This window comes from Typopeltis vanoorti, chromosome 3, assembly GCF_054136105.1.
Source record: "Typopeltis vanoorti isolate ZY-2024b chromosome 3, IOZ_Tvanoo_1.0, whole genome shotgun sequence".
Taxonomy (NCBI): Eukaryota; Metazoa; Arthropoda; class Arachnida; order Uropygi; family Thelyphonidae; genus Typopeltis; species Typopeltis vanoorti.
The window spans coordinates 35244772-35260647 of NC_143551.1; the positions used below are offsets into that span (position 1 = coordinate 35244772).

The 15876-nt window shown below is 35.4% G+C and overlaps 1 protein-coding gene across 3 annotated transcripts in view; it reads right to left on the reverse strand.

Moving 5' to 3' along the window:
- Positions 1–15876, reverse strand: part of Golgin97 (Golgin 97) — a 288071-nt gene that overhangs the window by 184034 nt on the left and 88161 nt on the right. For 2 of the 3 annotated variants that reach the window (XM_090415540.1, XM_090415538.1), the window contains one exon: positions 11455–11550. The exons of the other annotated variant lie outside the window; for it this stretch is intronic. In XM_090415540.1, coding sequence (XP_090271666.1) covers positions 11455–11550 — 96 coding nt within the window. The remainder of the gene's footprint in view (positions 1–11454; positions 11551–15876) is intronic. 3 annotated transcript variants of the gene reach the window in all.

Sequence of the window (15876 nt, forward strand, 5' to 3'; positions counted from 1 at the left end):
TAAAATATTAAATGATAACTAGAATTTTCTAAATCAATAATAAATTGATTATTATGATTTGTATCTCATTTTTTTGAAACCGGCATGTAATATTAGTTATTTAGGTATCAAATTTTGTGAACCTAAGATCAAATTAAGCAAGTCAAACTATATGAAATGATATTCAACTTCAGTTGTAATCGAATAATGATATTGATAAAATATATTAAATACTGAAAGAACTGTACTCATTGAAGATTAACATAAACTTCTGAATTAAACAAGAACCACAATTCTATAAACTTAATGTAAACTATAAGCAACAAATGTTTATGTGCATACAGGCACATCAAATATGTGACATGCCAGATGTACAAACGTTGGCAGAATAAATAACAAACTACTAAAGTCACGACCACTTGCAGAGAAATGTGTTCACATTTTTCTTGTCATCTAAAACAGCCATATGTTCAACTTACAGTATTCTAGTAAGTTAATGAGGCTGAAAACAGAAAAAGTGCTTTCCTTCTGATGACAAAGTGGAATCAGTAAGAGAAGTTGGGTAGAGAGGTGATGAAAAGGATTAGTACATATCACTGTTATATAGTCGTTTGAACATAAAGCATCTTTGCAACATTATTTGTATATGAGAACCAGTTTGTCAAGTGTATACAGGAAATATCCTATAATTACCACAGCCACATTACATAAGGAAAAGAAATGGCATAATGAGATATAAACCCCATCAGAAAAATCTCTGAAATATGCAAACAGCATGCAGTAGTCACAAACCAGTTATCTTCTCGAATGTTTATACGAAAATGTTTTAAACATATCTATTAAAGAGGCAATTTCCATAGATCAAGGTCTTTGCATGCAATTTTCCTTATAAGCAGTAATGCAGTATTTAGACTACATAGTTAATGAGGGTTGAGAAAACAAAACTTTTGTTTTTGCTCTGATCAGTAATTATCAGTTTAATTCACTATATGGTTTTATGTCAAGTTAGACTGACTTTTTAATCTGTTAATAAGTTTTAAAAAGAGATTAAGCTAAGTAAATTAAAAATGCTGCATAGCAACATTAAATTTCAGAATACACTTCTTTGAGGTCAGATTTGATATTAGGTTGTTTTTATGTGACTCCACCCATGAAAGATCATAAAACCTATATTACACTAGTATAATGGGTTGACTATAATGTATAACATCATACCTGTCTGCTAAGAGATGTGTTTTACATTATGGGAAATACTAAGGATAGTGATTGGAGCTTACTCCACCTTTACTACGAGTTGCCCCTGTCATGAAAGGTTTGCTTATGCTTGGATCCGCCAAAACTTTCATAGTTTCTATATTTGGCATGAAACTCTTGTAGTTTCTCTATTCGGCTTTGAAATAATGTTGGATTCAATATCCACTTAATTTGAATAATTTTGCATTGCCGAAGTGAAGCCTTTTGGCTCTCTTTTTCAGTAATTAGTATTCTTTTTCTATAATCTAAAAACTCATCTATAAAGACCAAACAAAACTTCATGCCTTGAATAAATGAGGCAGCCAACTCCAACCTAGAGACATTCACAAACATCCATGCACATAGAGGGATGTTATTTAAAATGACTTTTTTTTTTTTTTTTTTGTTTTTTTTTGTTGAGATAGTCATTTGAGCAAATGACCACAACAGATTCCTCAATTTTGAATAAAAAGAAACTGTCCTCTAGATATAATCAAAGCCAGGAATGGAGCAATACTAACAGAAGAAATGGAAATCAAAAACAGGTAGAAAGAATACTGTGAGGAACTGTACAACAGAGTGGATCAAGAAAATTTGGAGAAGTCCTCTAACCAGGAAAATTTCAATTTGGAATTTTCAACACACTATCAGGTTGATAGCTAACTTGTACAGGGAGCAAGAAGCCACAATAAAAAACAGGTGTTGGATTAAATAATTTTTAGGTTGGAAAGGGAGTTAGACAAGGATGTTTACTTTCCCCTTACTTGTTCAGTATCTATGCTGAGGACATCATGCGTGAAGCACTGGATAAACTCAAGATAAGAATTAGGATAGTGGTAGATTGATCAGTAATCTGTGGTATGCTGATAATACCATGCTCCTCTGTAATGATGAGGAAGAACTAGGAAAAATTCTTGAGAAAGTTAATGAGATCAATAACAACAAAGGAATTAAGTTCAATCCTAGCAAGACAAAAATTATGGTTCTCAAAGGAAATACAAACAGGGAAGCTCCTGGGAAACAAGTGTATCTAAACTGAATAAGTCAGCAAGAGTACCTGGGATCCATTATTAATGTGAAAAATTGCTTGTTCAAAAGACATCCGAAGAAGATTAGGAATGGCTAAAATTATAGTCAGAGACTTGCCTAAAATCTGGAAGGATGGATCTATCTCCATGGGAACAAAGGTGAGGATTTTGGATAGTTGTTTTTTCAATAGCGACTTATGGATGTGAGACTCAGAACCTAAAGAAGTCAGATAAGAAAAGGATAGCTGCTTTTGAGGTGTGGTGTTACAGAAGGCTGTTGAGGATATCATATACTGAAAGGCATACAAATGATTGGGTGTTAGAAAAGATCAGTAGAACTTTAAGGCTTCTTAAGGATATTGACAGATTGACAGAAGAAAGTTAAAATACTTTGGATACGTTGAAAGGATGGAAGGAGGACTTCTCAGAACAGTAATAGAAGGTAACTGATTCCTTTAACATCACTCTTTGTTCCACCTCTAAGCTTTTGACAGCCTCCAGAACATTTTGTCATGTTGAGATATTTAACTTCTATATGCTTACCAGTCATTCCATGGTCACCCAAGAATTTAATTTAGCTAGTTTTACACAGGTCAGCTGCTTTCTTACATTTTTCTCTACATTCTCTCAGTGACCGTGCACATGCTGACTTATCAGGAATTTTCTATATGTAATGGAGGGGACACAGACAGGGCATGCTAGATCATATAATAGCATCAGAGGACTTCACACTAACAAATCTAGCTATGCTGTCTCCACTTGGAGAAAGTGATTATGTGTCTTGAACTAGAAGATTACCAGACATGCAGAATGATCTATTAAGAAGGGATACATGGGGAATTACAAAGCAGGTGATTACAAGTTGAGGAGTCAGCTTTCAGCAGTACCATGTCATAAGAATTTGGAGGGGGGATGATGTTTATGGCGAGTGGGAGATAGGTCGAGGGATGTTGTGTTTGAAGAAAGCAGTATCAGAATGTATATACTCAGAGGCAGAAGGCTAAATTATATAGAAGTTAGTTGGATAAAAAAGAAAAAGTTGATCAAGAATGCCCATGAGCAGTACAAGATTTAGGAAAGAAGAATGACATGCATGGTAAAGGAAGGCCATAGCTAATTATGAGAGAAAGCTAGCTGATGAGGCAAAAGAAATCTTAATCTTTCACTATGTGGTGAGCAAAAGGAGGAATTACTATGGAAGGATGGAAGTGCTGATGATAGTAAGGCAACAAAATCAAACCAAATAGTTGAATTACTGAGTGATAATTCTGCAAGGATGTACCATCTAGGCGGTGATATTGCAATGCTGGATGTCACATTGAGTGATGGAAAAATACAAGTAGAAGAAATGGATGTGCTTAAAATATTGCAGAACCACAATGGAAACAGCATAGGAATAGATGGTGATATTGCATGTGTATTATGAGAATGTGCAAGGGAATTATCAGCTCCTCTGACCAAGCTGTTTAATTTAAGCCTCAGTACTGTGATAGTGCAAATGACAACAAAAGAGTTCCACTTCATAAAGATTCCACTTCTGCTTCAAGACAGAAGAAGCCACCAATGAGCATCTCAAGAGTAGTGGTGAAGGCATTGAAGAATTTGATGAAAAAAAAAAAAAGCTGAATTCAGGACTAGATGGATAGGAATATGATACTTTATGAAGGACAATATGATTATGTGAAGGGTAGGTCATGCTTTAGTAATTTTCTATTTTTAAAAATAAAGTGACAGTGAAGTTGGATAAAGGAAATGACTAATCAGTGATATTGCTAGACTTTGCAATCGCCTTTTGACAAGATTCCACACAGAACTCTTGCATAAATTGGAGAAAATGGAGGTGGGTATGAAACAGGTGATTTTGATTACAGGTTAGCCGATGAATATCAGCTAACCTCTAATCAAAATCACCTGTTTCATATCAGAAATCGAGGAGTTGAGTCAGAAATCTAATCAAAATCGAGGAGTTGAGTCCAGGAGAAGGCAGGTGACCAGCGGTGTACAACAGGGCTCAATACATGGTCCGCTGTTGTTTATTTTGTATATTACTGATATAGGAAATGTTCTGACAAAAAATATTCAGTTATTTGTTGATAGAGAAATGGTAACTGAATGTAATGCAGAGATTCTGCAGGAAGACTTAAACAGACTAGCAGTAAGGGCAAAGGTAAATGGCTGCCAGTTTAATCTGACTGAGTGTAAGGTGATGCACTTTGGGAAGAAGAGATCACAAGCTGTGTATTATATTGGTGGAAATGAAGTTCAGGAAACTGATGAAGCCAGGGACTTGGGATGATTGTGGACAGGGAGTTGAAGTTTTAGAGAGCATATTGCAAAGGTAAACAAAAAAACAACACATATGATTATGTGGTTGTTGAAGAACACACTAACAAGCAGGGATTGAGAGGTTATTGTTCCCCTATATAAGGCCACATTTGAACTTACTGCACACAGATCTGGACACCCAGATTCCATGGGGGATGAAGAAGTGGTGGAGGATCTAGAGGCAAATGACAAAGATTGGACAGGCCTATGAATGCTTCCTATGAGAATATATTGACGGTCTCTGTGGGCTTCAAAGACTAGCCGAGAAAAAGAGAATACAAGAAGGATATCAGTTATTAAAGGTATTTTATAGGAATGACACAGAAGACTTTTTTTTCAGTAAATGGCAGGAAGGATGAGAACAAGGAGTCTCTGGTGAAAATTGTGCAGGAGTGTACTTAGCAAGAGTGTTGGGAGTAGATTTTTTACTTGGATAGAATGGATTGCCAGAGGTGGCTGTGAGTGTTTCATCATTGAATAACTTTAAGGAGGGGTACGATAGTTGATTTGTGAATAATGGATCTTCTGCAATGAATCTTCTGACTCCATGGAAATTCCTGTATAATAATAATAACAACAATCTCTTCTTGTTCTTGATGCCTCTCTTATTTAGTAAACCATGAAATTTTGATTTTTCTATCTTTGACAACTTCACCACCTCCCTCCCTGGATCCAATGTTTTCTTCAGATTTTTCCATCTTATTTTCAAACTATATATATATATATATATTATTTTTAGTAATATTTGTATATCTGCGTCTACAGCTCACCTCTGAAAGCTGTTACAATTGGATTATTTTTTAACAAACTTTCTTAAATATTTTCCTTTTCACTAAGATAATAAGTTTTGTCCTGCTCAAAACTAAATGGTAATCACTCCTCATTTCAAATCTCCTATATACCATTTTTCAAATCAATATTTTGGGATTCAAAGTATATTTTGTTATCATTAAATGATATCCCACTTTTTTGGAGAGACATGCTACTTTATTCAAAATGAGTTTTGTTTTTATTACTTCACTGTTAAAAGCAACTTTTGCTTTTGTTACAGACACCTCTCAATAATCCAGTCATACTGAGAGATTAATATGCTGGTCAGTTAACTAAAGGCATGGTTAAATAGCACTGTTTCAAGAGTCAGTTGATTAAGCCAGTTAACTGAGTTGCTGGTTAGAAGGTTGGATAATTAAGAGGACACTTAGTATTATTAACCAGTGAATTAGTAAAATTGTTAAACTATATTTGCCGATCTAAAGTGAAGAAAGTATACTAGCATATTATCTCATCTTCCTTTTATCCTCTTTTACCTTGCGGTGTCAAGGGTTTTATTAATCATCAGACCTCAAACCGTTCAGAGGATAAGGTGGTCAGCCCTACGTCCCGGTGTATCCTATGTCATATAGTGTTGAGTTCTCAAGGCCAGTTTGCGGGATGAAAAACCCCAGGATAAACTGGGGGGGGGGGGAACCCTACTGTCCACGCCCAAGACCGGCCAACTTGGCTATGGCTGAGGAAGATCCTTCAGTTCCTCACGTCACCAATGGGAATCGAACCTATGGCACTCCTTCGCCAGGCATATGGTTGCAAAGCACATAGTCACTAGGCTAACTGCGCAGACACTAGCATATTATTTCAAAAGCAAATATATATATATATATATATATATCAAAAGAGCTGCTTTATATATTAATAAATATGTAAAGTTGCAAGTTGAATAATGGTAAGCTGATAATCTCCTTGAACTGCTGTTGCATATCATATCAGTAATTACTTTATTTCATTCAGAATTTATTTACTTGCATAAATTGTTATAGTTTATTCTTATCATCTATCATGGGATTGCACTCCACTGTATTATCTTTATAAACATTTTAAAATGGTTTTAATATCTGAAAAGATAATCAAATTTATAAAGTTACTGCATATCATATTAGTTATTACTTTATTTCATTCAGAATTTATTTACTTGGATAAATTGCTATAGTAGATGATCTTCAAGCTTGAGATGTTTGAACACTGCAAGTGTTTACTCATATGAGTAGGAGTAAAGATTACTGTCATTAGCAAGACTCTGAAGAGGATTTCAGGTAAGTGAAAAAATAAATCATCTATGTATGTGAGAAAGACATTGGGTAAAATAGTAGCCCTGAGGAAGACATGCATTATTAGTAAAATTGGAAGAGAGAACACTTTACCATAACACAAAATGAGAAAACTGAAAATCCAGTTACATAGGAACTAAGTATGGAACTTGTTTCAAGCCATTTCAGGCCTCCAATAAATAGTAGTTTCACACCAGGCAATTTATCTACTATCTAAAGTCTTTCACAAATATCCATGTCTACAGTGGGATTCAAACTTGTGGCCTGTTGGTTGGAGATGAAAGTGCTATCTGCTTGGCCAACCAGGTGACAAAGAATTAGATATACTCACATATTACTGCTGAAAAAAAAAACTTTGACTCCTTTTTACTAATATGTGGGAGGATGGGCATCACTAGAGATTATTGAATCACTAGACATCTTGCACAGTTATAATGAACTGAGATTCATTCATATGCATCTGGATGACTCACAGTTCAGGAAGACTTTTAGGTGAGTTAGAAAATAACTGTTATTTCAAGAATCCAAGTCTTGCTTCTTCAGTATTTTTAGCCTAAGAAATGCATAGGCATATTTACAACTCTCCTTTATTATGCAATTTATTTTACATTGCAACATGGCAAGCATAAACATGTCACCATCCTCTTGCAATACCTTTGTAACAACTTGCTATACTTTCAATAGTGTTTTTGATTTCACAAAACCATAAGAGTAGGACCTCTTTCATTTTGAAAACAAGCTCCAAAAGTGAACTTTATAAATTTCATTTTCTTTTCAGATATTAAAACCATTTTAAAATGTTTATAAAAATAATACAGTAGAGTGCAATCCCATGATAGATAATAAGAATAAACTATAACAAGTTACATGTTATATAGCTTTATATAACTAATTATGCGAAGCCTTTGGCTCTTCATATAATTAGTAAACTATAACAATTTATCCAAGTAAATAAATTCTGAATGAAATAAAGTAATAACTAATATGATATGCAGTAACTTTATAAATTTGATTATCTTTTCAGATATTAAAACCATTTTAAAATGTTTATAAAGATAATACAGTGGAGTGCAATCCCATGATAGATGATAAGAATAAACTATAACAATTTATGCAAGTAAATAAATTCTGAATGAAATAAAGTAATTACTGATATGATATGCAACAGCAGTTTAAGGAGATTATCAGCTTACTTATTCAACTTGCAACTTTACATATTTATTAATATATAAAGCAGCTCTTTTGATATATATATATATATATATATATATATATATTTGCTTTTGAAATAATATGCTAGTGTCTGCGCAGTTAGCCTAGTGGCTATGTGCTTTGCAACCATATGCCTGGCGAAGGAGTGCCATAGGTTCGATTCCCATTGGTGACGTGAGAAACTGAAGGATCTTCCTCAGCCATAGCCAAGTTGGCCGGTCTTGGGCGTGGACAGTAGGGTCCCCCCCCCCCAGTTTATCCTGGGGTTTTTCATCCCGCAAACTGGCCTTGAGAACTCAACACTATATGACATAGGATACACCGGGACGTAGGGCTGACCACCTTATCCTCTGAACGGTTTGAGGTCCGATGATTAATAAAACCCTTGACACCGCAAGGTAAAAGAGGATAAAAGGAAGATGAGATAATATGCTAGTATACTTTCTTCACTTTAGATCGGCAAATATAGTTTAACAATTTTACTAATTCACTGGTTAATAATACTAAGTGTCCTCTTAATTATCCAACCTTCTAACCAGCAACTCAGTTAACTGGCTTAATCAACTGACTCTTGAAACAGTGCTATTTAACCATGCCTTTAGTTAACTGACCAGCATATTAATCTCCATATATCCTTCATTGGGGTGATAACGGTCTACTCATCTTTAATTCTTCCAAAACATTTGTCCTTTTTTCTTGAAATATTTTTCTTAAACTTTTCCTTTACCTTTGATAATGCTCAGCTTAACAATCAAGAGCAGATCTCACTTCTCAGATGATACGTACTCCTAGCCTTTCTTGGTATAACCACCTCACTTGTATAGTATCCTTAGCTGCAAAAAAACTTAACATCCTTTTTTTACTCAATGTTACTTTTTCATCTGGCCTGCTACTAACTCTGTACCAATCACAAATCCGCCCAACCTTGGAGTACTACTGTTCTCATACTTTTGGTGCTACACTAAACAAAATTCTTGATACTGTTCAAAACATAACAGTTCAGCTATTTGACACCCTCTGCCTCTCTCTCTCTCCAGCCACTATCTCACAGATGTTCAGCTTACATTGTGTCTTCTGCAGATATTTCCATAGACAGTGTTTAAGGTGTTCAGCAGAACTGGCATTCATCATGCTGCCCATTCCTGCTAACTTGTCACGTATTAGCTGTTGCTTGTTCCATGCTATTGTAACAAGCAACAGCTGCTCAACATCCTTTTAAGGTTGAAATGCCAACTTGCCAAACATGCTCTCATTCATCTTTCATTCCATCTATCTTATTCTATTTGTGGAACAGCCCCCTTCATTAAGTATTCCCCAAAAAACTACGACCTCCTGCTCTTCAAAATGAATATTAACAGAATGCATTCCTTTTAATACCCCTTTAAGCACAGAGCATTGATCTGCTACTAACTTTGTGATTTCTAGTGTGTGTAAGAGTGATATTAAAGGGGGGGGGGGGCATTTTCTAGAGTTGGGTTTCCAGATTATCTAGCTCAACCTGCCAACAGTACTAATGCACAATAGGTTTACACCTTTTCTTGATTAAAAAAAAAGTGGACTTTCATTATGTCTGTTTTTATTTATCTATTAGTTTTTATTTTATCTCATTTTCTTTTTTAAAGACAGAGGCTACTGATATAGATCGGCCTGACAATTTATAATAATAATACTTTTTTTTTTAAAGGAATCAACTGTCCAATCATGTGAGGAAAATGGAATAAGAGACATCCATTATTATAATATACAGATTAACTGGAAAGTTACCAGTACAGAGTTGTGAGGTATCTGTTACAATAACTTTTATGTCTCATTCCCTTTGAAGAAATGCACCACAGAATATCTATGCAGGTAGTCTAAGCCCAAAGTTGACACTGAATTTTTCTTATGTTAAATTTCCTTCTTCATAAATCTGCATCATTTGTAGTTCATTTATCCAATTTCAGTTGTGTCTGTGAATAAATTAAGACTGTAAAAAAACAGTCAGAGGTTTCATCATTATCTTCTGATGAAACCTCTGGCACTGTTTATTTAATGTTATGTATGCAATTACAGTTTACTTCTTTGCTATTTGTATATTATGAATTTTTATTAAAAAAAAAACTGCATAACTTTGCTGAAATTATGCATGCAACATTTACACATTCCATTACAAAACATCCAAGGTATTAAATGCATTACTTTTTCAAATACTAAATGTACTGCTTTTGTGTTCTACCAAAGAACATAATTTTACTATCTAATTAAACCTTTGTTTAGCACAGATCTTCTGCCTATTTTGAAACTAGTGAAACTGTACATAAATAAAATAAAGGAATTTGAGAATGAATAACAGTGAAGAAGATGTTGGCAAAATTTAGTGCATTACAAACTTTAACCAAAAATCATAGCTTCATGCAAGTAATGATGCATGAACAAATGTCGTGCATTTCTAAAAGGTCTGTATGAAATATTTTTAAAATAAATAATTTTAATTAAATCAATACAATTAAAAATGTGAGCCATATATTTTATGTTCTACTCCAAACCATGCCTCCAAATCAAAGTAAATCATCAAAAGTAGTGTATGCAAGTTCAGCTAAGCCATTTGAAGCATCAAGTCTTAAAATCTCAAATGCAGCTTCAAAACAGCTTCTTAGAGAAGTTAATATTTTAATATTAATTATACATTCATAAAACAACTAAGCCATTTTAGAAAAATGGTCATCAATCTATATAGTTTGAGTCAATCAAGTTTGTGTTACAGCTTTTCTGATTTTACAAAGACATGCTTTTCAATATTTGAATAATTAAATAAAACATGTGAAACTACATGTAAATATTCAAATTTATAATAAAAAGTACAGTAGATATATAAACACTGAAAAAAAAGTATCATACGTGATAGTTAAAAGCAAAATATGAAGGAAAGCAAAGCTATGTAGAAATCATGCAAGTTGGGATTATTTAATTTCAAGGTCATATGCTGTTACACAAAACTTGAGATTAAAACAGGATACATCCCACAATTTACATCTGCATCAAAATACCATCATATCCATACACTGTAATTCTCTGAAAGGGGAAAAAACATGCTCAAAAAGCACCTACTGTTTATCCATTGAGAAATGCACTCCATATTTAATAAAACAAGTATGCATGTATAATGGAAATCATGCAAGGTACTCCAAGCCATAATACCCTGTGAGAGCAGGCATTTTGTTTCTGGGTGCCAACATGTGAATTATTAGAGGTTCAATTAAAAGCTAATCATACTAAATCAATAATCACATACTACCAAGCAAATATATCAACTCAAAAAACTTAAGAGTAATATAATTAGGCAAGCAGAAATTTCTGCAGGAAACGCAAACATTATTACATGGTAGTAAAATTGCTGTTATGGTAAACAAAATTAAGCATGCAAGAAACAAAATAGGCATAGGCTTTAAAAACCATCCATGTGAGTAACCAAGGGAAATTAGGGGGAAACTGCTCCTTTGTTAGAAACAAAACATATGGTAGTCAAACAAAGCAAGTGCTAAAATGTGCTCTACTGGTGAGATCGGTACGGTTGGTGGGGTTAATTATATCAGTACCTTGCTTTTGTAGGTCTCATGCATATGTTTGAGAGCATCATGTTCATCAGTCAGGTCACTCAAAGTCTTCTCCAAGTGGGTGGTTCGGTTTGCTGTCTACATATGGAAGATCAAAGTATGCAAACCATTGTTATAACACATTTACCCAATGAAACGAACTGCATATTGATATTGTTAAACATTATCACTTCAAAAGCCTGAATTATTAATACTTTACAAAATCCCTTCTGATAGGTTGTTCTATACTTAATATTTATTGTTGCAGAACTTATTTCCACAATAATTTGAAATAATCACTGACAAAAACAAAAAAGACATCATTAAGTAATACACACATGATTCAAGTGTAGGTGAGCTGGTTTTTAAGCATTTGTGAAAATGCAAAATAAACTATTCAATTGAAAGGGGAAAAAAAATCACTGATACACTATTTAAAGTATTCTTTTGCAAATTTTTAATCTAGTAAATGTCATCTTAAAATTACTACATTAATCTATTTAGTTATACTCAGTGAAAAAAAAAGTAATAAAAGTTTGTTGTGTGATATCATTTATTTTATAAATGTAACACTGTCAGAGTTCCTATTACTTCTACTCTTAGCCCTTTTTTATTGTGATTTTAGATGGTATCATGCTAAAAATTTTGATAATACCTTATCTAAATCTTCTCTTTCTAGTTCTGATCTAGTCTATCACTTTGAAATACATCCCTTTTAATATAACTTTTTAAAATATTTTATTCTTTCCATAAATAATCTTCTAATGTCTTTATCCCCCCCCCCACTCCAACCCAAAAAATGCAGGCAAAATCTTTTTAGCCCTAATTAATTTTCAGAACACCAGCAGACAACTATTCTCCATCTCTGGTGAAGTTAAGGACCACTGGTAATTTCAATATGTTGGGGACAAGAATACAGCAGAAAACCACAGACATCTAATGTTCTTATTCCTGACTGATCTGAAATCATTCAAGTTCTATGGCTTATTTTTCTGAGTTGCTGAATTCAAAGTCTGAGTTTCTAAGAATAAACACTACTTGCCTGTGCCAAAGATTAACCAATTTAAAAAGACTTAACAAGTTACTCTAATCATCAATTAAAATCAAGTCTAGAATTATGGAAGAAGTGTTACAAACAAAAGCATATAATCTTCTTTGGCTGCCTGTGCTCCCTCCTCCCCTGCACATCCATCTGCATGACCTTTCTTCCCATATACTCTTCCTCCCTCCTCATCACATGACCAAACCATCTCAACCTTGCCTCTTGTATCTTTACTATATATTTGCTAAAAGACAGAAAGCTACATCTCAACCTTGCCTGCTGTATCTAAGTTCATAACTTTCACCATTCTCCTTACATAGTCATTTCTCAGACGATCCTTTCTGGTCACACCTCACACCGCACATCCACCTAAGCATTCTCATCTTCACTACCTCCATCCTGCTGATGTTATTTTTCCTCAGGGCCATAGTTTCCATAGCATACGTCATAGCTGAACTCACTACGGTCCTGTAGATTTTGCCTTTTAGATTGATTGGCACCCTCTTATTGCATAGCACTCCAGCCATCTCTCTAGTTCCTCCATCCTGAATCCCACTTCCTTCTCAGCCTCACCATCCTCTTTCACTTCCTCCATCACAATATTAAACAGGAACAGACTTAATGCTGACCCTTGATGTAAGCCAACTGTCACTGGAAAACTTTCTGTCTCTCCCAGGCAGGTCCAAACTCTTGTCTTCACATTTCTGTACATCTCCTGCACCAGCCTGATATATTTCTCCAGTACCTTCTTCTCCCTCAGACACCTCCAGACTTCTTGCCTTGGCACTCTATCAATAAATACCAGATGTAGCTCCCGTTGCTTCTTGAAATTTTTCCATCATCTGCCGTAACCCAAAGATAGCATCTGACGTCGATCGACCAGGCATAAAGCCAAATTACTCCTTTGCAATCTCCACCTCCTTCCTCAGTCTTCCATGAAGAACCCTCTTTAGGATTTTCATTGTGTTGGACATCAACTTTATTCTTCTGTAATTTTTACAGTCTTGTGCGTCCCCTTTACTCTTGTAGATGGGAACAAGAGTACTTTCCCTCCATTCCTCGGGCATATTTTCCTGTTGACAACCTTTTGTTAACAGGTCCCACAGTAGGTTATTTCTCTCTTCCCCCAGTGCCTTCCATGCCTCAACACTGGGATCCTGTCAGGAGCCACCGATTTTCAATTTCTCACCCTCTTTATGGATTCCTTCATTTCCACTCTGCTAACGTTCTGCACCACCCCTCATAAGGCTCCCCATCTTCTCTGTGAGTCCTTGCATTTTCTTCATTCAAAAGCTTGTCAAAGTATATTCTCCATCTGTTTCTTATATCCACATCTCTCCTTAATACCCTTCCTCCAGAGTCTTTGATCTACCTCACATGTACAATGTCCTTTGATGTCTGATTTCTACATTTTGCCAATCGATAAATCTTTCTCTGTCCTTCCTTCCTTTGTTTCTAATTGATCATAAAGGTCTTGATATGTCATGGCCTTCACCTGTGCAAACACTCTCTTGGCTTCTCACTTTTTCTCTCTGTCCTCTTCCACTCTTGACTCGTCCCACTTCTGCTTTGCCTTCCTCTTAGCCATCACTGCTTCTTGTACATTATTATTCCACCACCAACACTCCTTCTGTTCTCTAATCTTTCTGGATGTTTCACCAGCACCTCAATTGCACAGCTTAGAATTGCTTTTGAATTATGTCTCCACCAATCTTGTACACTTTCTAGTCCATCCACAATCCTCTCTAACACCTACTCCCTAAAACGGTTCCTCACACTCTCTTCTTTTAAGTGAAACCACTTAATTGTCTTCCTCCCATGGCTTCCAAAGGTTCTTATCTTCGACCTTATTTTAAAGTCTGTGCACAGCAGCAGATGATGCTGTGCCACTTGATCTGTAGGGATTACCTTACAATTTGTTACTGTCTTAAGATGTTTTCTTCTAGTCAAAATGTAGTTGATCTGTGAACTGTTGTTTCCACTTCTAAATGTTATCAACTGCTCTTCCCTCTTACAGAAAAAGGACTTCAAAATTGCCAGATCAAACGCTACTCTGAAGTCCAAAACCCTCTCTCCTTCCTAGTTCATCATTCCCACTCCATAGCCACCAGGCACCCTTTTACAGTCCCTATTCTGTCTCCCTATGTGTCTGTTCATGTCTCCTCCGACAATCACCATCTCGTTTTCTTCCAGTTCCCTCATTTCTTCATCTATCACATTCCAGAATTCATCTTTCTCTTCTGCTGTACAGCCAACTTGTAACATAAGATGAACAGTTGCTCTTCTCCAATACCCAGTTTCATTCGCAAGATCCTGTCATTCCTCCTACCCATTTCCAGTACTTCGCCCTTCATTCTGACACACCACAATTCCAACACCATTACTTCCCTCTTTATTCACTCTAGAGTAAAACAATTTATACGCGTCTCCTAGTTCCTTCGCCTTTTCCCCCTCTCCTGCACGCATAAAACTTCCAACTTCCTCATCATGTCTGCTACCTCTCTTCCCCTTCCAGTCATGCTTCCAACATTCAATGTTCCCCACTCGCAACGTCCCCCCCCACTTGCTAGGCTTGCTTCTTTAACCGCGCCCACCCTTTATGAGGTAGCCCTCGTCCACTTCTTGCAGCTGTAGGGTGATGTGGCTATATGTCGCTTAAGGGCTATGCCCTAGCCCTTGTATCACTTTCTTTTCGACTCATTTGATCATAGCTAGAGTTGGTAGTGAAGTTTTACGACTGGATGCCCTTCCTGACGTCAACCCTCGCCATTTATCCGGGCTTGGGACCGGCACCTACTGGGTCTAGCTTGCTCCCTTTGATAGCTGCATAAGGCGAAATGACATACGAAAGATTCACCCCTAGCCCTCGACTTAGTCCTAGTGCTGATCCACCAGATCAATATCAGTTTGTACATCTACTTCTGAGAGCCAAGTTTTATGAGATTACCATTCATGAAAAGTTCACTGTTCTAAACTTAAAAGCACATTTGTAAAGTGTTATCAATTCTGTGTTATCCTATGTTGGTGTAATACACTAACTATTTTCACTTTCTCACTCTTGCTTCTTCCAGCAGTGTTTTCATATTCTGAGATATAAACTATCTCACGCTGTTTTTCTCCTGATAAATCCTTTGTTCCTATGAGGACTACCATGTCTTTTACTTTTCAATTCCGCTTTTAAATTGCAATCAATAAACATTTTTGACTGTAGTGTAAAATCTCTTATGGTGAAATAAGAGATTTTACTGATTGCATTTTACATAGATTTCGATATGATATCGATTTTACATAGGTCATAAAATATATAAAATTAGAAGTGTATATAACCTGCTTTAATGTATTAAACTTTGTATTAGATTGTGAAAATAACTGAATATAGAACT